The sequence below is a fragment of the Engraulis encrasicolus genome, chromosome 6 (assembly GCF_034702125.1).
Source record: "Engraulis encrasicolus isolate BLACKSEA-1 chromosome 6, IST_EnEncr_1.0, whole genome shotgun sequence".
In the NCBI taxonomy this organism is placed as follows: Eukaryota; Metazoa; Chordata; class Actinopteri; order Clupeiformes; family Engraulidae; genus Engraulis; species Engraulis encrasicolus.
In genome coordinates this window covers 35,833,678-35,860,868 of record NC_085862.1, presented here as the reverse complement: position 1 = coordinate 35,860,868, position 27,191 = coordinate 35,833,678, and the positions used below count along the sequence as shown (strand labels likewise).

Below are 27,191 nucleotides of genomic sequence, written 5' to 3'. Positions count from 1 at the left end.
CCCCAAATGTGGGTCCTCAGTACATTGAATGTATTGGGTACGGGGGGCCATTAAGATTACTTTGTCCCGGGCCCGACAAAGCCTCAATCTGTCAGTGGCCCTGCCAGGCCTTGCTTAGTGTAGTTCCCGTACTCTCTTTCTGTCTCTGTCCGTGTCTCTCTCTCTCCCACTACTTCTCTCTCTCTCTCTCGGTTTCACTTTAGGCGAGCTTGTCAAATGCCTCTTGACGCTTCACTTGCTCACTTGCTCTCTTCCTCAATCTTTCATTCTCTCTCTCTCTCTCTCTCTCTCTCTCTCTCTCTCTCTCTCTCTCTCTCTCTCTCTTTCTCTCTTCTGTCTCGCTCGCTCTCTGTGGAGGCCTTGTCTCAACCCCGCACTATAGGGTTGCCGCTGTCTTAAGCTTCTGGGAAACGTATTTCGCTGGACTACTGGTATGACTGGAAACATGATGCAAGCATTCGAAAGGGTGAATAGAGAGAGAGCGAGAGAGAGAGAGAGAGAGAGAGAGAGAGAGGGAGTATGTGTGTGCGCGCGTGCAGAAACATTGTGCTGCAGAGAAAAAGAGGCAGTTTGATGAGCCACACACTTACAGTAAGGCCAAGTTTTCTGCGCCTCAGGCGTGATTTACAGTGTCAACGGAGAAAACTCCTTCAGCCTCGGGTAGTTACACTGAGCTGTGCATTGCATCAGACACTCTTGCCCATCTTGCACTACCATTGGGCAAAAAAATAATAACACCCAAATGTTTGATTTGGAATGGATTCAATACAAAAATCCACCAAATGACAGTAACATCCTTTTCACATTGACAGCTGCACCTTGTAGTTGCCTTTCTCTCTCCGCAAGGGGGTTTGGATTGGATCTTCCCTCGGCTGTAACAACCTTACGAACAAGCCTTCAAGTCCTCCATCAAAATACTTCTTTATCTGTCTCTGTCTCTGTCTCTGTCTGTCTGTCTGTCTGTCTGTCTGTCTGTCTGTCTGTCTGTCTGTCTGTCTGTCTGTCTGTCGCTCTCTCTCTCTCTCTCTCTCTCTTTCTCTCTCTCTCTCTCCCTCTGTCTCTCTCTCCCTCTCTCTCTCTCCTACAGCTGTCTTCTCGGCTGCCTCTCTTATCCTGTTGCCATTCGTATGCAGGAGTTGATGATGGGAGTGTGTGAAGTGTGGTGTGCACATAGAAATCTCGGAAATCTCTCCTGCGAGTGTGCGCTTCAAACGACGTGGGCCCACATGCTCTACCACTTGCCTACCAACTAGTTCTCCTCCTCTCTTCATCTTCGATCTGCCTCTCTTTTCTCTCCCTCTCTTCCTCCTTGTCGTTGTGTACCTCCTTAGTGTGTGTGTGTGTGTGTGTGTGTGTGTGTGTGTGTGTGTGTGTGTGTGTGTGTGTGTGTGTGTGTGTGTGTGTGTGTGTGTGTGTGTGTGTGTGTGTGTGTGTGTGTGTGTGTGTGTGTGTCTGCTGAACAGCTTTTGCGTCAGATCCACTTCTCTCTGGTGGTATCTCTTTGCAGTTGTTTTCCAGCTGAATTCAGACAGGTCTGGAGCCTTCCTTATAAGCCCACATATGGAGGAAAGCACATATGGAGGAAAGCAAAAATACTAACCTGTGTGTTCTGCAGAGGGAAAAAAAACAATTTTGAAGTCCTTCCTCATTTACAGTCTAGTACATGAACAGGTGCATCGCTATACTGTAAAAAAAGAAAATGCGGTGTAACTGTAAATCAGCACTTAGAAAGCACTCTGGGATCAAATCCACTCTAGAAGATTTTAACCCTTATAAGGTATAGGCCTACGTGATTTTGTTACATAGAAGGTGTTCGGGTCTTCTGACCCAGGCATATAGAAATATAATTAGGATTAGGATGATTATAATTGAGGATGCACCATCGGCGGCACCATCTAAAGTGTGGGCCTGTCTCTGAGGGAAAATTTTAAACAAACAAACAAACAAACAAACAAACAAACAAACAGAAGCATCGTCCCTGAGGACTGTCGACCCATCTGGAAAATGCCCCATATGCCAAATTGCCAGGCCAGCCCTGCTTCTCACGCAAGGTTGCAACATTGATGCACAACTGGAGGACTGTATCTGCACTCCTTTTTCCATATCATTCACCCTCTGCCTTGTGATCACTATTGTATCAAAGAGTTTAGAAAATATTGTTGCATAAGCCCCCCCAAAATGATAAGCATCAAAAAGACCCCGGAACACCTCCTGTGTAATAGAAATGTGCAGGGGTAGGGGGGTTAGCATTCATGTTCCTCGCAGAAAATGAGGCCAGTGTTAAAGTCAGTATGAAAGAATAATAACCAGGGGTGCAGGGCTTGACATTAACTTTTCACCCACCGGCCTCTGTGGCTAGTGGTTTTCCCGAGTCACTAGCCATTCAGGTATGCCACTAGCCACCAATTTCATATCATTAAAAAAATTATCATGATAGTGTACGTCTAACCTCAGATGAGGTGCTGAAGCAAGATGAGTGCATAGCTTTCTACATGGAGGTATATCAAGCAAATAGAGACTGAGTTACTGAGCTTTTTGTGAATTTAAATGCAAACAATTGATACAGAAGGGGCGAACAATAGAATATAGGCTATGATGCATTATGTCATACCAAGGAATAAGCTGCCAGCCAAATTGGCTAGTGACAATGAAAGCATTACTAGCCACAGCCAAGTTTTACCAGCATTTGGCCGGTTGGCTAGTGCCAGTGTCAAGCCCTGCAGGGGTGTAGTGGCCGTGGTACGCGGGGGTACGCAGTCCACCCACTTCTCCTGAGGTGAGATTTTAAAAAGAAAAATTCTGCCTGTTTTTGAATACAAAAAGGGGGTTGACATGATAAGTTGCCTAATTAATTGATGACCTCACAAATCGTGTACCCCCACTTTAAAAATCCCCACCACACCGCTGATAATAACCGAACACCTTACAAGGGTTACATCGACTTCCTAAGTGTTGAATTAACATTGCAGAATGTATTGTAGATATTGTTTGCAACAATTTCGAGGACTCCTAAGATTCCACTGAGGCAGAAGGAAACACAAATAAAAAAAAGGTTCTCCCATTAGGCCTTTAGTCATGCCACAGTAATTTCTTAATAACAGAGAGCAGAGTTTTTCTTTCCCCTGTTTGGTTTGGTTGGGCAGCATATTTCACATAGTGTCAGAAATAGTTGTCTGGCTTGCGAAATGCGAACAATTCCTATCCTATTCACTGCCATGTTCACTAGACCGGAATGTTTCGTAGGCCACACTTCCTCATTAATGCATGAGTACTACTATGTGCACAAAAAACTCCATTCTTAAAACAGATAGTCTGATGTGACTAACTGAGTGTTACTTCCTGGTGAGTTTTGGGCAACTCTTGACTTTGGAACTTCTGCTACAAAAGAACAGTGTTGGGCTATGAGACACACATAGTGAGGAGAATGACTGGCATTGGCTTTGTTCCGTGTAAGATCTCTATATCTTTTGGGTTTTTGTAGGAGTAGCATCTCTCCCATGTGAGGGCAGCCATGGCCTAATCATTAGGGAGTCTTTCAATCTGGGGGTTGTAGGTTTGAATCCCACCTGACCTCTATATCCTCCTATATCCATGGCTGAAGTGCCCTTGAGCAAGGCACCTAATCCCACATTGCTCCAGGGACTGTAACCAATACCCTGAAAAATAATATCTGTAAGTCGCTTTGGATAAAATGTAATGTAATGCAATGTGAGGCATGTTGATGATTCCTATCATAACCATTATCCATCCAACATGGCTAGGTGGTCTTTGGACTATACACTGTTCCCTCTGTCAGTGTCACAAAAGGACAAGTGCAATGCTATATATGTGCATACATCAGGGGTGTCAAACTCAAATTGACTGAGGGCCAAAATCAAAATCTGGAACGAAGTTGCGGGCCGAACTCAACTATTATTTATAAAAATTGACTAAAATTGTGCATTCATGCAGTTCATACTCATAGTTAAATTTCACATACACTCTTTCCCATCATATTTGTCTGTTCAAATGTGTCTGCACATCCTGTGATACTGCAAATTTCAGTTCAAGTTGTGTTACACTGTACATTAATGGTGTATGTGGGCCAACTGTAATACACATTTGAAATGATCTCGCGGGCCGAATAAAATGGCTCCGCGGGCCAAATTTGGCCACCGGGCCTGAGTTTGACATCCCTGGTGTTAACATACAGTGGCTATCATGTTGATCTACTATTACTACTGTGTAGTTACGTGTATTATCTATTATTCATACATATCATTGTGCTCTGCAGAGATGCAGCGCACACGCACACAGGCACGCGCACACACACAGCTTAGTAGCAATCAAGACAAATTCACTCTGCATCTTTTTGTTTTTAAATTTATTACCTAAAAAAGAAAAATGTCCTATCACAAGTCACACTGAAATGTATTGCTTAAGAAAAAAATATATTTAGATATTTTCAATTTTCATTTTTAATTGATTATTTCCATTATATTTCACCATAAACAAACAGAAAAAAAAATCAGACATTGCAATATTCATGCAATGCCCAAACCTTGTCCCACGGGAGAAAAAAAATAAAACGCACAAAGAAATACAGGATTCACAGTTACCATTTTGGTTTTTATAAATTAATACAGTCACACCTGTGCTACACCTGCCTAGAGCTAAAACATCGTATTTTGTATTTTGACTTGTTTTTATTTTTCGTTGCTGGCTACAAGAAAGAACAGGCAACTCAAAGGATGGGATCAGAAATCCACCAATAAACTGTTTGTTTCTTTTTTTTTTTACTTAAATGCCCCAATCCCACCCACTCCTCAGTGTCCCAGCCTCACACCCTCCCCGAAAAAAACTCAAACTTTTTTCAGTTCTTTTTTTTTCTCAACTTTTTGCCATTTGAACACACGTGAGGCACACACAGAATATATTTCATCATACATATATAAAAAATTAAATACATTTTTTTCGGGGAGAAATTGTCCTTTCAAACTTGTTTTTTTTGTCGTTTGTTGCTGTCCAAGGAGCGGGGGAAGTGCATGTACTTGTTAGACCTGCAGTTGTCCTCATAGGACGCCTCCATGTTGAGTTAGGGCACTTTGTCGCTATATCTCTTGCAGCCACTTCTTCTGCTGTTATTGTGTCAGTTCATTTTTCAAGCTTTTCACAGCTTATTGGTGGCAGGATTTGTGAGGGGTATAGAAACAAAGACACGAAACACAATTGGTGAAGGCCTGCAAGCTTTCGAGAAGCAATTCCATGTGTTAGGGATGACACAGATCTCACAAAAGCGTTCTTTTTTTTTGAGTCCTCGTTGTGAAAAACGTGTGTCCGTGCAACCTGATGGGAAATACTCTTTTTTTTTCAGCCATTTAGGATTCGCTTTCTTCTGTTTCTTTGCTGATCGACTGCGAGGGCAAGACATTTTTAAGGCACCGAAGCCTTTGACATAATAGAGACTCCACCTCCTATTAAACATAAAGACATGCCCACATCCTCTTAGAAAACACCTTTGACATACACAGAGAAAAGAGACAGAAAAGAGAGGAAAAGAGAAAGAGAGAAAGGAGTAACGAGAGAGAGAGAACACAGGACATCCCAGAAGTGCCCATTCCCCACCCCCCACCACATCCCATAATAAAAGGGCTCACGTGACTCCTTTTAGTGAAAGATAAGGCCACTTAAACAAAAGACGAGCTTCACCTTCCGCCAGCTAATCTCACACTGCAAACTCTTGTTGAGTGCAATCTTGGTTTTGTCTTTTTTTTTTTAAACCCCCCCCCCCCCTTCCCCCCCGCCATCTAGTATTTTTTTTGTCTTATTTCAAATGCAGTTTTCACAACAGCGTAAAAATAAAGCTGGTCCAATATGTGTTTTTTCCCTGTCAAGTCCACATGCACCTCAGTTAAGGATGTTATATCTCACAAGTGGAAACTGTCGCCAAAAAAAGAAGTGTTTGCCCATGTTCAAAGGGGGAACAAATTAATCATCCTGTCTCACAGTCCAGGAATGAAGCGAGGGTGCAATGAACACACCCACACACCCTCACACACACACACACCCTCACTCACACTCACACACACACTCACACTCACACTCACACTCACACTCACACACACACACACACACACACACACACACACACACACACACACACACACACACACACAAGGTTTCTAATTTGGTTTGTGATGGGAAAAGCATGACGCAGATTCGCATGGCATCACTAATCAATACAATCCTAACCCTACAAAAAAGCAGCTCAGCGTTTTCTTCACAAATTCATGCATGTGTGTCTTTTTCTGCAGAACCACATTTTTGCTTCCCAGGTCTGTAAATTCTACAAAAAAAGGTCCAAAATATTTCACACTTCTGTTTTACATGCAATGAAAAGTATTCTTCTCTACCCACCCATATACCCACGTCCCAACTCTTCCCCCCTCCCCACCAAAAAACAAGACCAAATAGCAGCATAACGTCTAGTTGAATGTGAAAGGCCCAATTTGATATGTTCTTGAATTGGTGATTTGTGGAGGCACTGGAAATAGAAACTTTTTTTTTGAGAAACTGGATTTTTTTTGTGTCCCTCATTGTGTTGTGTTGTGTTGTGTTATGTTAGGTGATGCGATGTTCTATTCCTCCCAATTACATTGGAGAGCTTGTGAATCTATAAGGCCTAAACATGGACTGACAAATACACCTGGGCTGCATTGGGAGATGCGGTCCGCCCTTAACTGCTCTCAACATATTATGTCTGCAATACACCCATGAGAAATGCACTGACTTAAGCTGTTGTTTTATTTGACAGTCCAGAGATTTTCTCTTTGAGAACTTGGGATGACTTGACAAAAAGAAGCAGAGGGTGATGGTGTGAGAAGTCAACATGAACTAAGTGAAGGGGTGGGATGAGAGAGAGAGAGAGAGAAAGAGAGAATGAGGGAGAGAGTGAGAGTGTAGTAGGCCGTGTGAGCCCCAAAGAGTCATGAACTACAGTGAACCGGGACACGGTTGTCTTTGTTTACTCGTTCATCCACAGAAATGCATACACCCACTTACACGCAGAACAAAAACACAAACCACATACACCCACTCCACTCGGCTGATCAAAAAATAACACAAGAAACTTTCTAAACCAGGGTTTTACAGAGGTTGTGACTTTTACAGTAAGAAAACGAGAGGACAAACGTCAGGACATGATCTCTTTTCAATTAACGAATGAATGGATGACCAAGAGACCAAGAGAAAACATAAATTACAGTACTGTAGTTTAACCAATTTTTTTTCAGGACTTGAGCCAAGCCATTTTGGGAAACTGTTTTTTGAAAACAGCAGATTAAAAAAGTCAAACAAAAATAGACGATTATCTCTTCTTTATATATATACTTTTTTTCAAAGGCATTGATTTTACAACCCTCTGCATGACTAATATTTTTCATTATTATTTATTTCTTTTAGTTATAAATGCTTCCTACTCATGACTTGTGTCACTGGGGCTTGTTTTGGAGATCCACTTGTTTTAGATGGAAAACATGCATTTCCTTATTTGTACTGTTTTTCTTCTTTTGTTTTGTCCACGAATGTCACAGCCCAAGGAGGCTTCCTCCACACGCTTGCAACCAGCCACCAAAAAATGAAATCGTCGAGATATGTGCAAATAAAATACCTTTCAACTGTACGAAAACCTGAATGCTTTGTGAACAATGCTACATATTTCCGTAGAAAAAATATGTTTTGAAAAAAAAAAGTAAAACAAAACAAACAAAAATAACTTCTAAAGAATTAAAAACAAACTCTGTTTGGTGAAACTGGAGACTGGTAAATGCCCATTTTCCAAAGTGTGTCAAGAAAAGCGCAGGTTTGAGACCTGCGTCTTTTTTAATGTCTGTTCAGCACACTGAGAGTCCCTTTCAGCAGTGTGAATCTCCAGCCAGAGTTTTCCTTGGAAAGCTAGTAAACAAACAAACAAAAAAACAAAAACAAACAAACAAACACAAAAAAGAGAAATTACACCAAAGTCTGCTATGCTCAGTTTTCTTCTTCCTCCTCGAAAAGGGACAACCAGCATTTATATGCTCAGAATGCAGGTTCCCACTCTGTCCAAAAAGTTTTTTTTGTTGTCGTTGTGTCCTTGTGTTTGTCATTGTCCTCACAAATGTCAACAAGAGAGAGAGTGAGAGAGACATCAGCATGTCAAACTACTCCTTAAACACAGAGAAGGTTGAGGAAAAGAAAACGCTTCCATATCCTCCTCATTTCCACAAGTCACAAGACCGCATCCACTCAAAAAACGACCATCTTTTTCCAAACATCCCAGCAGCCAACCATCCTCTTCCTCCTCCATCAGCTGTGCTGCCATGGCAACCATGCCACCAGCATCGCCGTCACCACGGTCACCTCCCTCCTCTTTAGGCCATGACGTACTCCGTCTTCATGTCGGCCTTGACGTCGGGCTTCCACACGGAGTCCTCGAAGTCCAGGTCCAGGGATCCGGCGTCGCTGGACATGCTGCTGTTGCTGTTGCTGCGGCCGGCCTTGCGGTTGGGCAGCCACTGGTAGGGGGCGCGCTGGTCCCGCCTCGCCTTCCTGCGCAGGCGCTTCTGCTGCATCAGCAGCTGCAGACGCTCCACCTTGCAGCGCGTCGCCCGGTTCTCCGTCTGACGCATGCGCTCGCCTGAGGAGGGACGAGAGAGAGAGAGAGAGAGAGAGAGAGAGAGAGAGAGAGAGAGAGAGAGAGAGAGAGAGAGAAAACATGAGAAATGGTCAGTAAGAGAGTCATCCACCTGACAATTATCATCGTCATTATGACCATCATAACCATCCTCATCATTAACAAGAAGGTGGGCATGCATTGGAGCCTGGACTTGAGAATGAATGTTATTTTGTCCCTGCAGTGCAATACTAGCTAGGCAGCCACCTGATCACCATTTTGAATCTTCATTATCAACATCCATCATCATCATCATAGCCATCTAGCATGAGAGATCCCATGCTGCCTAGCAGGATTGTTCCGATTTGAGAGATATTCACTTGTGATATAGTCTGGCAATAATCAGGGTGATAACCACCATCATCAAATGATCGTCTGATCAGTCTCCAATGCATTGCACACATTTTTGGATGACTTGACTTAAAACTCAAGGTTTTTTTGCCTGCTATACTAGACTAGCACTAGAGGTTAGAGTACGTAAGAGTACAGAGTATGACGAAACAGCGTTTTAAACATCCAACCAGAATTTGTAAACGGTAGATAAGGTACCGATGACACGTTACTTTCAATACCTGGAAAAACACTTTTCTCTGTTGCGTTTCAGGGAAAAGTGGAAAACCGGGGGTGGGGGTGGATGGAGCAATGAGTGAGTGATCACAGGAGGAGGAAGGAGAAGAGACAGAACAGTACTACAGCCGGAGCAGAGAGGCGCAGAGCTCACACTGAGTCTGTTCAGTGTTATCTAAGGCCAGACGCAGCGAAAATAAACAGGACGGCAGCTATGACACTGCTGTTCTTAAACAGACACCACGACTGAGAATTCCCTGTTTTCTCGACACTCGCCTGCTGATATGCACTAAAGCAAGCACACAGGGCCGCTGACAACTGTTGCCAGGCCCAAGGATAAAACTCATCTGAAAGGGCCCACTTCTCAATACATACATTGTAATGAGGACCGCATTCTCCCTGGGCCCTGGACAACGGACCCGTTTGTCCCTCCCTGTCGGCTTCCCTGCAGGCACACACGCAGACATACTACAAATAGACGACAGAGCTATGGACGACTTCACCTTTTACCATGATTTTTTTCCGTACGAGGTTTAGAATAGTGTATAGTATACACCATATTAATGATAAAAAAATTTGAGGGTACACTGAATCTTTCAGGTTCCCAGAAAGCTTTAGCAAGAGCATCAGATGCCGCAAAGCAGGCCAATGCATAACTTACAGCCAACCTGTTTGTTCTCTTCTGCAGACCACAAAAAAATGAGAGGTGCGGCCATGCACTAACACTAACAACAACAAGCACCAAAGCAATACTAAGTGCATTTCGAAAGCCGTTGATGTGCGTATAGAACCCCAAAGCTCTCTGGGGAGAGAGAGACTGTCTCTATACCACCCACTAAGATCTGGACACACTGTCCACCATCCCCCCTCCATCCCCATCCCCACCCCCTCCAAAACAACCTTAATTTCATTTATAAATAAATTCAGCAGCTTCGAAGGAAGGAGGCAACCACAATCTATTAGCCAGCTCCATTAGAATCTATCTGGGAATTAAATAATTAAATATGGGGCTAGAATGTCAATAATCCCAAGCACAGACCATCCCTCACTTGTGTGTGTGTGTGTGTGTGTACGTGTACGTGTACACACACACACACACACACACACACACACACACACACACACACACACACACACACACACACACACACACACACACACACACACACACACACGCACAAACACACAAGCAGCAGCAGCCGCAGCAGCAGCAGCCACAGCCGCCGCAGCAGCAGCAGCAGCGGCAGTAGCTTTTAACATGGATCGATGGCAAATTAAAAAGACCTATTGATTAAACCTTAGCTCTAGTGCAGCCATCCATCTGCAGCCGAGGACACTGCTATTGGCTTTCAATAGAAAATGCAAGCGAATGGAAATTGTAAGCGAACAGAGCCTGTCCCCACTGCCTCTCCTCCCCTTCCCTCCCTACTACCCCCATCCATTCCCTACCCCAATATCCACCGCAGAGTCCCCTATACACCCCCTTCTCCATGTCTCTCTCTCTCTCTTCACCTCCTTCTCACATTTGTCTCTCTCTCTCTCTCTCTCTCGTTTCTCTCTCCCTTTCTCTTTATCTCTCTCTCTCTTTATATTGCAGCAGCTTCCTGCTTTACATCCATTGAGCCACCGACCCACCCATTCACCCACCCACCCATCTACCCTCTACCAGCCCATACTCGACCCTGAAGCAACCACCAAACCCCCACCCATCCACCCATCCGCCCGCTATCCTCTCCCCTCTGCAGTCCCTTTGGAGACAGCCTTCGAGCTCTGTGAGGGACGTGCTCTGGAATTTCACCCCCCGAGTTCAGGGGCATGGGGTGGTGGTGGTGGGGGTTGAGAGAGAGAGAGAGAGAGAGAGAGAGAGAGAGAGAGAGAGAGAGAGAGAGAGAGAGAGAGAGAGAGAGAGAGAGAGAGAGAGAGAGAGAGAGAGAGAGAGGGACAGAGAGAGAGAGAAATGGGGGAGTCGGATCAATTTGACCCTTCCCTTCACTATGAGGCTAGAGTGTTCTGTCGAAGCTAGCTTCCATTCGCTCTCCTTTTTTCCACCCTTATTAACCTCCCTTCTTTCTCTTTCTCTCTCTCTGTCTCTCTCTCTCTCTCTATCTCTCTCTCTTTCTTGTTAGTGTTTTTGCAGGGCTTGAAAAGGCGTAGCGCTGACACCATATTGAAATTGACAAAGCGTGCTGGGCGTCAATGCTGATGGCGGTGAAAACGGAGGAGAGAGAGAGAGAGAGAGAGAGAGAGAGAGAGAGAGAGAGAGAGAGAGAGAGAGCGAAAGAGCGAGAGAGCGCAGAGGTCTGCTGTTCCTGCGTGTTGGGCAGCGTGGATGAGTCATGATCAACGTTTCTCTTCCTCTCCTCTCTTCCCCTATTCCCTCTCTCTCTCTTTCTCACTCTCTCTCCCTCTCTCTATTCTCCCCTCTCTCTCCCAACCACTGTGTCTTTCTCTGCCATCCACAGGAAAATAAGAATTTTGTGTCAGCCCCATGATCAGAGGAGGAATAAAGAGAAAGGCATCGAGAGAGAGAGAAAGAAAGAAAGCAAGAAAAAGAAAGAAGGAAAAAAAGAAAAGAAAAGAAAAGAAAAGAAAGAAAGAGTCCTCCTCCACCAGCCCCTGAGTGTCGAGGCACAAAGCCACGAGGCTCTCGCCAGGCTTGCAATTCAAGGCATGGGGGTTCTTTGTCTGCTTTCAGCCTCTCGCCTCCGCCTTCCCAACAAACCACTCCAGCCCAACCCCCAGCTATCAGCAGAGTAGCTGCAAGGCCGGCCAGATAGCGAGAGGAGGAAACAACGTAAGGAATGCCTCTCTCTCCCTCTCTCTCCCCCTCCCGCTCTCTTTCTCTCTCCCTCTCTCTATCCCCCTCTCCCCCCTCTCTGGCTCTCTCTTCCTGACACGGTTTCCCCTGACGTGGGGGATGGCTGCAACTACTGCTGCTGATGTTAACACTGCTGCTGCTGCTGCTCCTGCATACTGACTGGTCTCCTTCAACCGTCCTTTAAATGAGCCTGCACTCGAGTCAGCCACGGCCGGGAATCTAGGGCAGCTTCAGCTAGAGACCCTCATCTCCCACCGCACGTAACATCCCACACTAGCAGACAGGAGGAAGCATGTCATAAAAAAGCAGAAAGGAAACACTTGCGTAGGAACGCACATTCATGCCTACTTACATTTATGGAGACTATGTCCTATGACACAGATATTTGGAGAGAAAAATAGTGCTATAAAAAATACAGCCTTTGTGGGAAAAAATGGCTCTTGTCTCTGATCATTACTACAACCTTATGGCCAAAGCGCCCCTGCCACCTGCCCCCCGCCCCACTTTCTCTCTCTCTCTCTCTCACACACACACACACACACACACACACACACACACACACACACACACAAACACACACACACACAGAAAAACTCTCCCTCACGACCTTTTAGCGCTGCCAGGCCTTTCCCATGTTTGCCCTGCGCTAAGTGCCTTGCGGTGGGAGCTGCGAGCGCCAGCGCAGGTGGCGTCACCATCGCAAATGGCCTGGCACGGACCCGTAACCCACCCCTGTCAGGGCACTCGGCCCCGACCGCGAGGGCTTTGGCGTCGGCCTGCGCTGTGCCAGCAGCACGACGGGCATAAACTGGGAGCGCAGCCTAGCCTAGCCTAGCCGCCTGTTTCTTTTTTTCTCGAACTACTATTTTTCCTATTGAGTGCTCTCTAGCTTGCGTCACTAGCGTCCTGTCCCTGGTCCTCGTGATGAATGTGGCGGCCCAAGGGGTGAGGTGAGGTTTTGGCGGTTGCTGTGTTGGGACTTAAGGGATGGTGGTGGTGGTGGGAGGGGGGGGGGGGCACTCGAGGACTATGTTTATTGCACCGTGCTATTATTAGCTCGAAGCCAGGCCGCGCGGGAGCAGAGCCGAGTGCTTGGGATGGAGCTTTGGCCTGGGCTGGCCTTTGCTCCGGCCACTGCTGGTCACTGTGCGTTTTTGTCTCTGCAGAGCTGGCCCTGGCTGACACTCTGGGGGCAGAAGGCAACCCAAGGGACCTGAGTGGGGGGGGAGGTGGGGGGTGTGAGGTCACACATGTGGCACTGGCATTGGGGAGGAAGATGAAGAACAGGAGGAAGGCGGAGAAGAAGAAGGAGGCAGAACAAAAGAGGAAGAGGAGGAAGCGGAGGAGGAAGAAGAGAGGGAGGATGAAGAGGAGGAGGAGGAGCGGAAGAGGAGGAGAAAGAAGAGGAGTAGAAAAAGGGGGGATGTGGGAGGCAAGGCTTTGCTCTGAACAAAAGGGCGTTTGCAATGGCGGCCCCCTCTCTGCTCTCCTCTCCAGCCCTTGCTCATTGTTCCAAGGGCCTCCGAAAAACAAAAGGACAATGATTTCAAAATGGAAGAAGAAAATGAAACTGCTCAGCAAACAACAAGACACAGACACACACCCAACCCCTGACCAGCATCCTGACCACACCGAAAAAAGGAGAGAAAAAAACTGGGCAGAAGTGGAAAGAAGGCAGGGTGTGTTTTTCTATCTGGTTGTGTAAGCTCAATGAGTGACTATTAGCTTTGGGGTCACGAATCAGGAAAACACCCAGCGCACATGCATGCACACACACACACACGCACGCACGCGCGCACACACACACACACACACACACACACACACGCGCACGCAGGCACGCTCGCACGTTGCACACACACACACAAACGATGCTCCACTTCCAACAACCTCAAAAAAACGAATATCCATTCCCTCCACCCGGCAGTCACCATATCAACGCTGCATTGTCTGTCTGTCCAATGTGCTGCAGTGTCCTCAACGCACGCACGCACGCACGCACGCACGCACGCACGCACGCACGCACGCACGCACGCACAGACACACACACACACACACCCCTTTCAGACAGGGGCCCAGCCAGAGAGCAGCTACACAGCCGTAGGCAATGACAAGCTGCACACAGGGCTAGCATGAAAGGACGACACAATGCTAGCTCCTCCCCTGTGGTGCAGCTGTTGGAGTTAATGCAATAGACATACACCTGGCCCTATCCTAGCCACGCCATCCCCCTTACCCTTTTCTCCTCCTCATCCTCATCCCCCTCTTCTTTCACTTCCTCCTCCCTCCTCCCTCATCCATCCTGTCTCAATAAAGCGCATTGACAGGGATTCCAGCAAAATAATGATAAAAAAACATGCATTCCACACAAATCACAGTGGTTTGGGTGGGGGCTAAAGCCAGAGGCAGAAGGATGGTGGTTTGTGTGCGTGTGTGTGTGTGTCTGTATGTATGCGTGCATGCCTGCGTGCCTGTGTGTGCGTGCGCGCGTCTAAGAGATACTTATCTCCCCAGCCACCTCTGGGAGGGCTACCAGGAATACCAAGCACAAGGCAAGTTTTCCGCATTAGCCGTCACAGTCAATGCATTGGAAGTCCTCTTAACAACAAAAACAGCCACCACCACAAACAAACATGAGTGCATGACTGTCACAGAGAACACATGAGACTGAGACGAGGCAGGAGGGCAGGGCGGGCACGTGTGAGTGAGCAAGTGAGGGAGTGAGTGAGTGAGAGAGTGAAAAGTGCTGCTCGTGGCATCTCAGTTGCCATGCCCGAAGGCAGAAGAAGCAGAGGCAGGGAGGCAGGCAGGCCACGAGTAAGCGAGCGAGCATGCGAGCGACGGACGGCCAGCCAGTCAGATTCATGAGCCAATCGATGCAGCGGGCAGCTCGGCCTGCAGTAGCATGTCCACCAGGTCAAGCTTTGGCAGGGGAGGGGGAGGGGGGGTTATGGGGGGGGTGTTGGAGGTAGAAGGGACGGAGGGGAGGAGACGGAGGGAAGGTGGGGGGTGGCGAGAGCAACCAGGCTGCAAGGCAAAGCAAAGCAAGGAGATTAAATGAGATTCCCTCCGCATTGATCCTTTAAAGATCGGCTTAATTAACAGTCGTCTCCGACCAGTTGTTTGTGTTTGCCTCCAATAGTCCGGCCCGGTTTGATCAGACCAAGTGGCCGGCTTGCTTGTTTGTTCTGACTTGCGTCGGGGGAGAGATGAGAGGAGAGGAGAGAGGCTGCTTTTTTTGTCTTTCACAGGGAAAACACGGGAGGGAAGGCTTTAGGGGCTCTGGAGAGTGGTGTTGTTGCTGAGGAGCGGCTCAGAACAAACCAGAGCAAGAGGCTGCTGCTCCTGCAGCTGCTGCTGCTGCTTCTCGATAAGCTCACCTTGAAAGGCTTCCTACACCAATAGCTCTTGTCAGAACAACCGACCTCTCTACTGCAGAAAGGTTCATTTCATGCTACACAAAATAAACACTGGCTACCTTATGGTGGTGGTGGTGGGTATCTTTGCTTGTTCATTGTACTCCGTCAATACCGTCAATAGCTCCAGTGTGGTAGTATCAGTACCGTAATAGTATTACCATGTAATACAGTGTTTCTCAACTGATGGGTCGTGACCCAAAAGTGGGTCGCGGAGGGGTCATGGGTGGGTCGCAGAGCCATGGTGTAAAAAAAAAAAAAAAAAAATCATAATTCATTGATTCGCTAAAAAAAACAAAAAAACATCCTACTTTTCCTGCAACAATTTACAACTTTTGTTTTGATAGGCGATTGAACTTGTGTCATCTGTCGTCATGGATGAAATCAGAATGATTATGCGCAATAGTAGCGTGCAACCAGTCATTCGAGTTTCGCTAAAAAAAATTGGGTTGCGATTGAATGAGATTGGAAAATGTTGGGTCCCAAGACTGTTCCAGTTGAGAACCACTGATGTAATACATACATGTACATACACACTTGCCTGCATGTGACATTTTGTCTGGGCATTTTGACAGGTGTGATATAAAACTACAACTAATAAATAGTATGCCGTGCTATATAAAGCTGCTACTAAAAACACTATTACTAATTTATGTTGTAATAGGCAGGTAGAATCTGTAGCCTTGGCTACACCCAGCCAAGCTCAGCCCAACCCAGTAGCAGCAGCAGCTGCAGCAGAAGTGGCTATAGCAGCAGCACACACAGCAACACCAGCAACACATCACTCTCTCTGTGTCTCATGCTCACACACACACACACACAGATCTGGGAACGGGGCCAGTCGCGCCACAGGGTAAACACAAGCTAAGGGTGGGCACAGAGGCACACAGGGCGGCCATTGTGTTCGTCCGCGGCCATCTGGATCCTGTGTTTCGCGGCGGGCTTAGCAGAGCAGAGCAGAGGAGAGCAGAGGAGAGGAGGCCACGCACACACGGTACGGGGGGAGAACCCACACAAGGCAAAGCAAGCCTCTTACTCTGGATAGTGTCGTTGCAACTTAGCAATTTAGCAACTTCGTAGGTTGCTAATGGAAAACTTGGTTAGCAACGACGTTGTCAAGAAATACACCCTTACTCCGCTAGGCTCCATCACCAGTGCAACATCTCCATCTTTGACGACGCAGCTATTGGGTCATTTCACGTGAAATCAGTGTGGTTCGGGTCCCAAAGTGTCTGATTTCACGTGAAATGACCCTATTGGGAAAGGGCATCAATGGCCCTGCAGGGGTGTGTGTGTGAGGAAGGGGTCTCCCTCCATCAAAGATTTACATATTTGAAGCAGTTAAGGCCACCTGACTCAGTTCACCACAACAACTCCCCCCCTCCTCCACCTACCCACAGATGAATGTTCACACACACACACGCACACGCACACGCACACGCACACATCCAATATGCGCCCTCAAACCAACCCAAACACCCCCACCTAACAACACCCACAGACACATACACACAAACCCACCCAACCCACATACACTCACCACCACTCTCCAACTGCATGTGTGTCTGTGTGTGTCCATGTGTGTCTGTGTGTGTCCATTTGTTTCTGTGTGTGTGTGTGTGTGTGTGTGTGTGTGGGGGGGGGGGGGGGGGGGGGGGGGGGGGGGGGGGGGGGGGGGGGGGGGGAGTGGAGGTAGGCAGGCAGGCAGGCACCCCCGTGCTGACACCCCCTACAGTAGGTAAGCCACCAGACCAGGCAGAGAAGCCAGTTACAGGAGCAGCAGTGTGTGTGTGTGTGCGCGTGCGTGCGCGGAGGGGCACATTGGTAGTCATATCTGTAAGCTGAGGCAACAGGGAAATGTGCGTGTGCATGTGTGTGTGCGTGTGTGTGTGCGTGTTGGGTGCGCTGTTAGGCTTGGGGCTTGGGTGTTCTATGAGATGTCAGGGCTGGGAGGAGAGGAGTCTAGTGTACACAGGGATGGGCCTTTGCTAGCGTTTGCTTTTCGGGAGGATTAGCCAAGCGGGGCTAAGCGAGAGAGGAATTTCAACACTCATAACCGCCGTCTCCACTGACACCACCATACCAGTGCCGCCTCAAACTCAGCAACCCCGCGTTGACACACACCAGCCCCACCCTGCCAACACTACAAAGCAAAAAATGCAGTGTTGATTCAACACTTCTGAGTGCACACTCTGGGACCAAATCCACTCTAGAACAGTCATTACTTAACTGTGGGCTGGGGTGGACCGTGAAGGTGTTCCAAGTGGGCACCTGAAATCCTGAATAGTGGGCCTTAAGAGTGTAGTGTCACACCGGTGTGACAGGAATGTTCGGACAGTGAAAGTTCTATAGAATTCTGGCCGTCATTCAATAAAATATGGAATTGTAGAATCTTGCATTGTTATAGAACACATTCTTTTTATAGAATGCTCAAAAATCGAAATGACATTGGCTGCTGTGTTGTGGGCGACAATTTATTTGAGTTGTACTGTTTATCGGCCCAGAGGTTGGGCCCTGAGCATTTGTGACAATTACAAATGGGACCCAAGTTGGATAAGGTTGGGAACCCATACTCTAGAAGATGTTAAATCATCTATTTAAGTGTTGAACTAACGCTGTGTTTTTTTACTGGGTAATCTCCAAACCCTATTTTGCAACCCCTCCTCCACCCAATACACACATACACATACCTCAAAAGCTAAACTAAGCTAACGCAAGCTGACAGATAGTACAGAGACAAGAGAAGAGAGCACGAAGAGAAAGAACAGTGCCCCCCTCCTCCCCACTCATCCGCTGGTCCATCCATCCATCCGCTCGCTCAGCCGTTCGTCCGTTTGCTTAGTGGGTTTTTTTTGTTTTGTTCCTAAGCCGACCCCACTCTACCCCCCCCCCCCCCCCTCTGTCTGTGTTGAAACAGGCAGCTGCAGTGGGGAGGAGAGGGCCTAAAAGCCCCCTCTCTAATCCCCCCGGCCTGGAGGCTCTATCTAGCTCCTCTCCTCTCTCTCCCACTGCCTGCCTGTCTGCCTGCCTCCACAAAGAGCGTAGCCAGCCCTGCCTCCCATGCCTGCTGGCCAGTCCTCATAGCCGCCTGGGCTCTTCAGTTCAGTCCGGCTCTTTGTTTGCGGAGCATGAACAGAGGAGGAGGAGGAAGAGGAGGAGGGGGGGGGGTTGGAGTGGGCAGTGAGGTCCCACAGAGCGCTGGAATTCAGCTAACAATTATCCCCCCCACTAGACCCACCCCACCCCACCCCGCTGCCACTGACCCCCACCCACTTACCGCCGCCCACCCATCCTAAAAAAAAGACCTTAAACCCAACCCTGCCCCTTACCCCTTACCACCCCCACCTCTCCAGTCTACCAACACCCCCTCGGTGCACCCACCCCACCCCAACCCACTCCTCTCCCCCTCCCCTACCCCTGCTGCCTTTTGCTGGGCTCATGTACAAAAGGCCACGGCTTGTCATCGCCAAAGGTCTTGCCAAATCAGGGGGATTCATTTGGCTTTCAAGTGGCCGGTGGGGGGATTGAAGGCTTCTTTTTTGGGGGGGGTTCGCTCTTCACCCCCCTCCACCTCCACCTCACCCATTTAGTCACAGGAGGGGCGCGGAAGGCTAAAGGCGCCTTGGAGGGACACCTCGGTGACATTTCAAACACAAAGAGAGGGGGAAAAAAAAGAAAAGAAAAATGAACGTTCTCCACATTCTACAATATGCAAAATGATCTGAGTTAGTCCGTCTTCACGAGTTGCTGAGTGAATGACTGAGTGGCCAAGCGAATGATTGAGCGAGTCACCCAGTAAAAGACTGAATAATGAGTGAGGGAGCAACTAAGCAGGCAGGCCGAATGTTGTATGCAGTCCCAGTCTTCACGAGTTGGTGAATAGATGAGAGTGAGTGCAGTAAACTGAATGCAGTAAAGGAGTGAATGAGCGAGTGAAAGAGTGAGTAGGCAGAGTAAGCAGGCAGGCTGTAGCCTTGTGGCCTAGTGGTTGTGGGCAGCGGGTCCCAGGGTGCCTCTCCGGTCTCCCCTGCAGTGGAAGAAGGAGGAAGCGCCAATCAAGCTGTGGGCAGTGAGCTGGCCGGATACAGACAACAGCTACAGCACCAGGGCTTTTATGAATGGACGCTTGGTACGTGTGTGTGTGTGTGTGTGTGTGTGTGTGTGTGTGTGTGTGTGTGTGTGTGTGTGTGTGTGTGTGTGTGTGTGTGTGTGTGTGTGTGTGTGTGTGGGTTGTGTTTGGCTCTCTCCTTCTCAGTCACTCTGTCTCTCGAATAGCTGTGTGGGAGACTTTCTGAGAAAATGGCAAAGGCAAATACATTGGTGTGTGTGCACCCCTCTCTCTCTCTCTCTCTCTCTCTCTCTCTCTCTCTCTCTCTCTCTCTCTCTCTCTCTCTCTCTCTCTCTCTCTCTCTCTCTCTCTCTCTCTCTCTCTCTCTCTCTCTCTCTCTCTCTCTCTGTCTCTCTCTCTCTCTCTGTCTCTCTCTGTCTCTCTCTCTCTCTCCTCTCTTCCTTGTGCTGCCGCCCGCCCCCAGCACAATGTGCATTCTTCCAGTGGCGCTGCTCATGTTTTTTGTATAAATCTATCTATTTAAAGGCCAAAGGAAAACAAGCAGTCATTCAGGCAGGCAGCGCTGTACTGCCGGACGGACAGGGTCTTGGAAACAGCGAGCGGCTCGATGGCTTTTGCAGACGGAGGAGGCCGTGGAGTGTTGGCTGGACTGAGTGGAAAGAGTGGGAAGGCCTACTGAATGGAGGGTGGGGGGAGTTGACTGAGAGAAAGAAAGAAAGAAAGAAAGAAAGAAAGAAAGAAAGAAAGAAAGAAAGAAAGAAAGAAGGAAAGAAGGAAAGAAGGAAAGAAAGAAAGAAAGAAAGAAAGAAAGAAAGAAAGAAAGAAAGAAAGAAAGAAAGAAAGAAAGAAAAGAAGGCAGAGCTGGAGGGGTGGAGGAGTGGGGGTGAGGTTGGTGGGTCTGGGTCAAGAAAACAGACAGGCACCATTTCACATGATGTTTTTTCACGTGTGTGTGTGTGTGTGTGTGTGTGTGTGTGTGTGTGTGTGTGTGTGTGTGTGTGTGTGTGTGTGTGTGTGTGTGTGTGTGTGTGTGTGTGTGTGTGTGTTTTAGCCTACATATGTTTATCGAGCTTTGGTGTTTTTTCGTGTGTCTTGAATGAAAGAAAAAGAAAGCAAAAACAAAACAAAATCTCATCAAAACAAAGCAGAAGGGGGTGATGAACAAAATGTGCGCGCTCTTGTCTAAACAGCTGATTCATGAGCGACAGACGCAGACAGACTGGGAGGGAGAAAAAAAGCCGCCCCCCCCTCACAAAAAAATGAAAAACACAATTGTGCCGTTTCAACAAGCCCATTGGAGAGCTTTGATAAATAATATCAAAAGAGCTTTTAATCATCCGTTTAATGTGGCAAGGCAGCAGCAGCTTGCAAAACTATGATTCAATTTCCAACTGAACAGCCACAGCTGAAGCACTCGTGCACACACACACACACGCACACACACACACACACCGCTCTGGAGCACACGGCTGCAAAGTCTATCTGTGCTATCAATCTGCAGCACTCCTTGCTCCCCTTCCTGGGGCTCGGTAACACAGTATACCCCCCCACCACCAACCACCACCACCACCAACCCCATCCCCATCCGCCCATTTTCAAAGGAAAACCTACACCTTGGGCTGAGCTCCCAGACAGACCTGGGCCTGCTAACCACAAGGCTGTGTGAGTGCCGAAGCCTGACAGAACAGGTCTAATAGGCAAGGTGGTACCGGATTCCCCGAGGCAGCTCTCTCTCTCTCTCTCTCTCTCTCTCTCTCTCTCTGTCTCTCTCTCTCTCTCTCTCTCTCTCTCGCTTGAACTCGCTCCCTTTTTTCTCAACCTTTCTGACTCTTTGTCTCTTCTCTTCCTCGTTCTTTGCTCCCCTCCCCCCATGTTTCTCTCCCTCTCCCTCACACGTCTTTTTTCCATCCTTCTCCACCCTTCCTCGAACAGCTTTACTGCGCCATCGCTATAAATGTCTCTCACTCTGTGTGTGTGTGTTTGTCCTCTCTCTGCTGCAATGGCACGCCTGTGACCTGTGGCCTGGAAACCCAATACAAACCCCTGGTGCCCCACCACAGATGCCCCATGGCCCCTCACCACCCACCCTACATGCAATGTTTCCACAATGCTACAACCACCACAAGCCAATGAACTGCTGATTAGTGACTGACACGGAACCACTCACACATCCTACGATCATATGTCACCTGAAATGTACCTTTAAGCCAAACAACAAAATGGCCCCGTCTATCAGTTGAGGAGAAATGGTTCTATTTTTTTACCAGCTGGTAATGACATGCTTATCAAGCAACTACGGCCCCTAAATTGATAGGGCTGCTTGTTCCTCCATACCATCCATTGGCCCACAGAGCAGGACCCTGTTTCTCGAAAGTGCTAACGACACTCACAACTTCACAATGGGTTGGCAATGGAATTTCCCATTAGCAACCAACTCACTTTGCTAACTGGCTAGCAGCAACTGTTTCGATAAACCCACCCCCGAACAAGAGGGATGTGTGGCCAAGTCACAGCGACAACGCCAATGACAGTGTTGCTGATACTCACCAGGTGACTTGCACATGCGGATCTGGCTCTGACACTGCACCAGTGGGTGGTGGTGATGGTGGTGGTGGTGGTGGTGGTGATGATGGAGGCCAGCCTGGCTGGTGCTGCTGCTGCTAGCGGGCACCGAGGTAGCGGAGAGGGCCGGGGCGGGGCTGGCGACCGAGGGTGAAGGTGGAGGGGAGGACAGGGAGCCGGGGGCACCCCCAGTACTGCTGCTGCTGCTGCCACTGCTGCCGCTGGTGCTGCTGGTGGCGGTGGTGCTGCCACCGCTGCTGCACTGCGTCTGGTAGCGGAGCTGGGTGAGGGAGGGGGGCATGCCCTGGTAGTGCCGCGTGGCGCTGAGGAGGTCGTTGAGGATCTGCAGGATTGTGCTGATGTCCCGCCGGGGACGTCCAGTGCTGTCCTGGCAGTTAGGATGCAAAGTGCCTAAAGGAGACACGGAAAGGGGGCCTTATGAGGGATTTGTGCATTCCATGTCTCATACTGTACTAGTAGATAGTAAAAAGACACAATCTATATTGTTTTGAACCATGATCAGGAATTTTCAAAACGGAATGCATGGCAATCATCCAATGTAAGGGCTTGCAGTTCAAATCACCTAAGATACTATAATACAGTACAACTGTAATGCATATTAATGCTCTCCACAGCTGTGCTACGCATTAATAATCTATTTATACACACGTATAAATTATTGAAGTATGTGTATATATATATATACACACGGTATAAAATAAAAAATGATGTCATTAAAGTTGCTTTGCTCAACGACGACATTACAGTAACACCTTAAGGCCTGAGGCGTTGAGTATAACCAGTTTGGCTCACGCGCTAACTCTCTGATTTGCATGTCGACTTTGATGACAATAAAAAAGTGCCCGCGGCCCTGACGGCAGGTGATGGCAGCGTGACGTACATGCGGGACTACGGTGACGCTGGTGGCATGTACAGTAATCTACCTGAAAATGTCCCCGAGAAGACCCCGGGGGCGTGGTTGACAAAGCTTTCGATGATGGCGCCGGGCTTGCGAGAGCGCGACGAAGAAGAGCCGCTGGAGCTGCTGCTGCTGCTGCTGCTGCTGCTGCTGGGGCTCTTGGCCGTGCAGCTGGCCTGGAAGAGGAAACACAGACAAGAGGAGGGTGTAAATGACAACTTTATAATACATCAGAGGGTTGCAGGTTCGAATCCCACCCTAACCTCTCCCCCTCACACCATGGTTGAAGTGAACTTACTTGGTTGCAATTGCCATGAAATTTCCCATAGTCAACCCTACTATGCAAGTTGCAAACTGGTTAGCATTAGCAACAACGCGTTCAAGAAACGAGGTCCCGGGCTGAATAACGGGATGCTCACCTCTGCACAGGGTCCGGCAGGGCTGGAGGTGGGGCTGGGGATGGGTGAGGTAGGAGTGGTGGGGGTGGTAGGGCTGGAGCAGGCGGAGGGGGAGGCGGAAGGGGAGGAGGGCGTGGCCTGGTGATGATGAGAGCGCAGGAGGCTGGGGGAGACCAGCGTCGAGGAGCGCGTCTGGAGGAGCGGCGGTGGCGTCTGGGGCTGCTGCGGACTGCAGTGTGCCGTGGAGGCCTGGTGGGGACTGCCGTGGGGGTACATGGGGGCGGGAGACTGCATGGGTGCAGAGGGGGCAAAGGCCGGCGGGCTGGGGGGCTGGGCGGGGTGAGGATGCAGCAGGTGGGAATGGGAGTGGGAGTGGGAGTGGGCGTTGGCGTGGTGATGATGGAGATGATGAGGGTGGTGCGACGGGTGGTGGTGGTGGTGAGAGGTCCGGGGCAGTCCGACACTGGTGCTGCCACTACCACTCCCCAAGACACCGTGTGACTGTCCTGTGGCGGTGGCGTGGGTGGTGGTGGTGGTGGTGGTGGTGGCAGCGGCGTCGGCTGCTGCTGCTGCTGCTCCTGCGCTAGTGCTGCTGCTGCTGCGGGAGATCAAGTGGCGGTGCTGGATCTGCTGGCCGCCAGCGTGCTGCGCCGCCAGCTGCAGCTGCACAAACATCATGTGGTCGCCCACGCGCAGCGCCAGGGTCAGCGGGGACCGGCCGGACAGGAAGTCACTGACCTGTGCGGAGGACAGAGAGAGAGAGAGAGAGAGAGAGAGAGAGAGAGAGAGAGAGAGAGAGAGAGAGAGAGAGAGAGAGAGAGAGAGAGAGAGAGAGAGAGAGAGAGAGAGAGAGAGAGGAGAGAGAGAGAGGAATGCAAGAATGTTAAATCCAGAAGTTCTTTTCCACAGCTGGACAATGACAGCACATTCCTTCATGATGTCAATGAACGTCACACAGACTAAAAAAAGAAAGGTTAATGTACTACACTTACAGCACTCACACACACACACACACTGGCTCGCTCTCCCACCCACACCCAAGGGGTCGTTTGCTAGAACCGCCACGCCTGACTCAGAACTATCGGCTATTCAGCACTCGCACAAAGGACAAAACTTCTGTCTGGCCCCCGGGCCTGTACAAGCGGGCAGGCAGACACACACACACACACACACACACACACACACACACACACACACACACACACACACACACACACACACACACACACACACACACACACACACACACACACACACACACACACACACACACACACACACACACACACACACACACACACACACACAGGACAGGATGCGGGCCCACTCGCTCCTCAGCGTCCCTCGTACCCCCCATAATACCCGATTGTTCTGCTGGCTGCCTTCCTGTGGCGGATCAGGAAAGGTTGCCCATTTTAGGAGTGCCCAGAACTAAAGGGGGACACATCAGCCAGCCAATCACGGGGGACGACTCTGACCCATCGCCTAGCGACAGACAGAGGATGAGAGGCAGCACAAAAAAGAGCTTCATGAGGAGGTGGGTAGGGGAGAAGAGGAGGAGAAAATTGCAAAAGGGGGGTAGGGGGGATTGGGGACAAACAAATTTCTCTCTTGTCCTATGTCCTGGCTAGCCAACCAGCCAGCCAGCCAGCCAACCCGCCAGCCCCCGCATTGGCTTTGTTGGCCTTGCCACTTGTAGGGGGTGGCGAAATGAAAAAGGCAAAGAGAGATGCATTCAATAAGCAAGGAGAAAAAAAGAACGCTGAAGAGAAACTCTGCATTAGGGCTCTCCCAGTAATTGCAAATCGTTTCCGGCTGCCCGATAGAAAACATGCTGACGCGACTGAGAGAGAGAGAGAGAGAGAGAGAGAGAGAGAGAAAGAGAGAGAGAGAAAAGAAGACAAACAAGAATGGGGAGGGAAGAAAAAAAAAGGAAAAGTGGCCTCGGATTGTGGAGCGACCATGTCTACATATGGAGGCAATTTTGTGTAGTAAAGAGAGGAGAGGGTTTAGGGGTAAGGGGGCTAGTTGGACACACACAAACAAGTCAAGAGTGAGCCGGAGACAGCCAGGGGCATTTCCTTCCTTCCCTGCGAGCCCCTTTGTAGTCGGCTAATGCCTGCTGACCCGCCGTTAACCCCTTGAGTCACCAGGGCTGTGCCCTCTCCGCCACTTCATCATCACGCCATCCCCTCGTCTTCGCCAGCTTATATCCATTTTTCTTCTCCCCCCTACCAACCCTCCCTGCTCCTCTTCTTCGGTCTTCCCGCAGACCCACAGACACCACCAGCTCCACTCCAAGCGAGGCTGGGTTGACCTTTAAGACGCCTGGCTTCTGAGAACCCAATTGACAGGATGCTGCGATGAAGCATATAACGTTTTTTTTCTTTTTTCGTCAGAGATTGTCTAAAAACAGTACTTGGCCTTCCTACCCACTCTACTCCAACATCATGTGCAGTAAATAATCGTGCCTTTTTAAAAACCCAGATTGACTACAAAATGACTAATAGTGGGACAGAGGAGGCAAGTCTGATTTTTTTGTGTGCAGCCCTCAAAATGATGAGTGGTGTTGTGAGAAACAAAGGGGGGCACACATTGCCGTGTAGGCTAGGCTAGGCTACACATGTGCGGAAACTCCGTCGTGTGAAAGGTCACCTCTGAGTCAAGGTGGAGTGGTGGAGTCGAGTGGGCAGCGTGTTGTCACGCCGGGAGGGGGACGGGGGACTGACTGACAGCTGTCACTTCTGTTCATAACACTGCGGCTGCTAGTTAGCAAAAGGCAAACGATGCTAGCTCATCAGGGTTGTAGCTGTGGAGATGTGTTTGTGGTGTGGTGTGGTGTGGTGTTATATGGTGTGGTGTGCTCTCGGCTATTTCACACAGCTTAAGTTTTTTTTTTCTTCGCAGACCACAGATATACTCCTGCCAATCCTTAGCTTTTTGCTCATTCTGGCTAAAGAGCTGTGAGTGCGTGCATGTATGTGTGTGTGTGAGAGAAAGAGAGTGAGCCCCTCCCCACTCAAACCCCACCCACTACAATTATGTGGTGTGGAGGCCAACAGAAGGAATATTCATCCAAGCCCACTGAACCCTCAAAACCCCTTCACCCACAACCAACACCCACAAGTCCACCCCCACAACCAACCCATGTCTATATCCAACCCCACATTAGCCTCACTGATAAGCCTGTTCTCCTCCTGCTCTCGTTCACCACCCCCCCACAATCCCTCCCTCTCTCCATCCCTCCCTGCCTCCCATCTCTCCCTGCGTCGCTTCGTCCCCGAGCCCTGCAACCCCCTCAAATGGAGTTGTCACGTCTGGCCAAAGCGTCTCAGTGTGTGAGTCACACAGCGGGCCCAGGCACACAGCCCACATAATGAAAAGGCCAGCTCCAGCCTCAGAGACCAGAGCAGCGAGAGTGAGAGTGAGAGAGAGAGAGAGAGAGAGAAAGAGAGAGAGAGAGAGTGTGTGTGTGTGTGGTGCAAGAAAGACAGTAAGAGAGAGCAAGCAAGGGAGGGGGGGCAGATATTGAAACAGAGACAGATGGACAGAGTCAGAGAGAGAGAGGGAGGAAGAGAGGCAGAAAAGAAGTGTCTCTGGAAAGACTTCAGGGGGGTGGGGGGATGCAGTGCGGACTGTAACGCAGAGCCTGTGGAATCTGTGGAGACTTCACTTTACCCACGGCTTCCATCTGCCTGAGTCAGAAAGGATCCATCAACACTCCACCCACCACAACCTTCTCTTTATGTA

General features: G+C 49.0%; 1 protein-coding gene across 2 annotated transcripts in view; it reads right to left on the bottom strand.

Annotated features, from left to right (window-relative positions):
* Positions 1-6,988: 6,988 nt before the first annotated feature.
* Positions 6,989-27,191, bottom strand: part of midn (midnolin) — a 32,696-nt gene continuing 12,493 nt past the window's right edge. For both annotated transcript variants that reach the window (XM_063201409.1, XM_063201410.1), the window contains 4 exons: positions 23,463-24,179; positions 23,069-23,219; positions 22,110-22,535; positions 6,989-8,656 (listed from right to left, as the gene is read on the bottom strand). In XM_063201409.1, the coding sequence (XP_063057479.1) occupies positions 8,391-8,656; positions 22,110-22,535; positions 23,069-23,219; positions 23,463-24,179 (1,560 nt within the window). In that variant the 3' untranslated portion in view covers positions 6,989-8,390. The remainder of the gene's footprint in view (positions 8,657-22,109; positions 22,536-23,068; positions 23,220-23,462; positions 24,180-27,191) is intronic.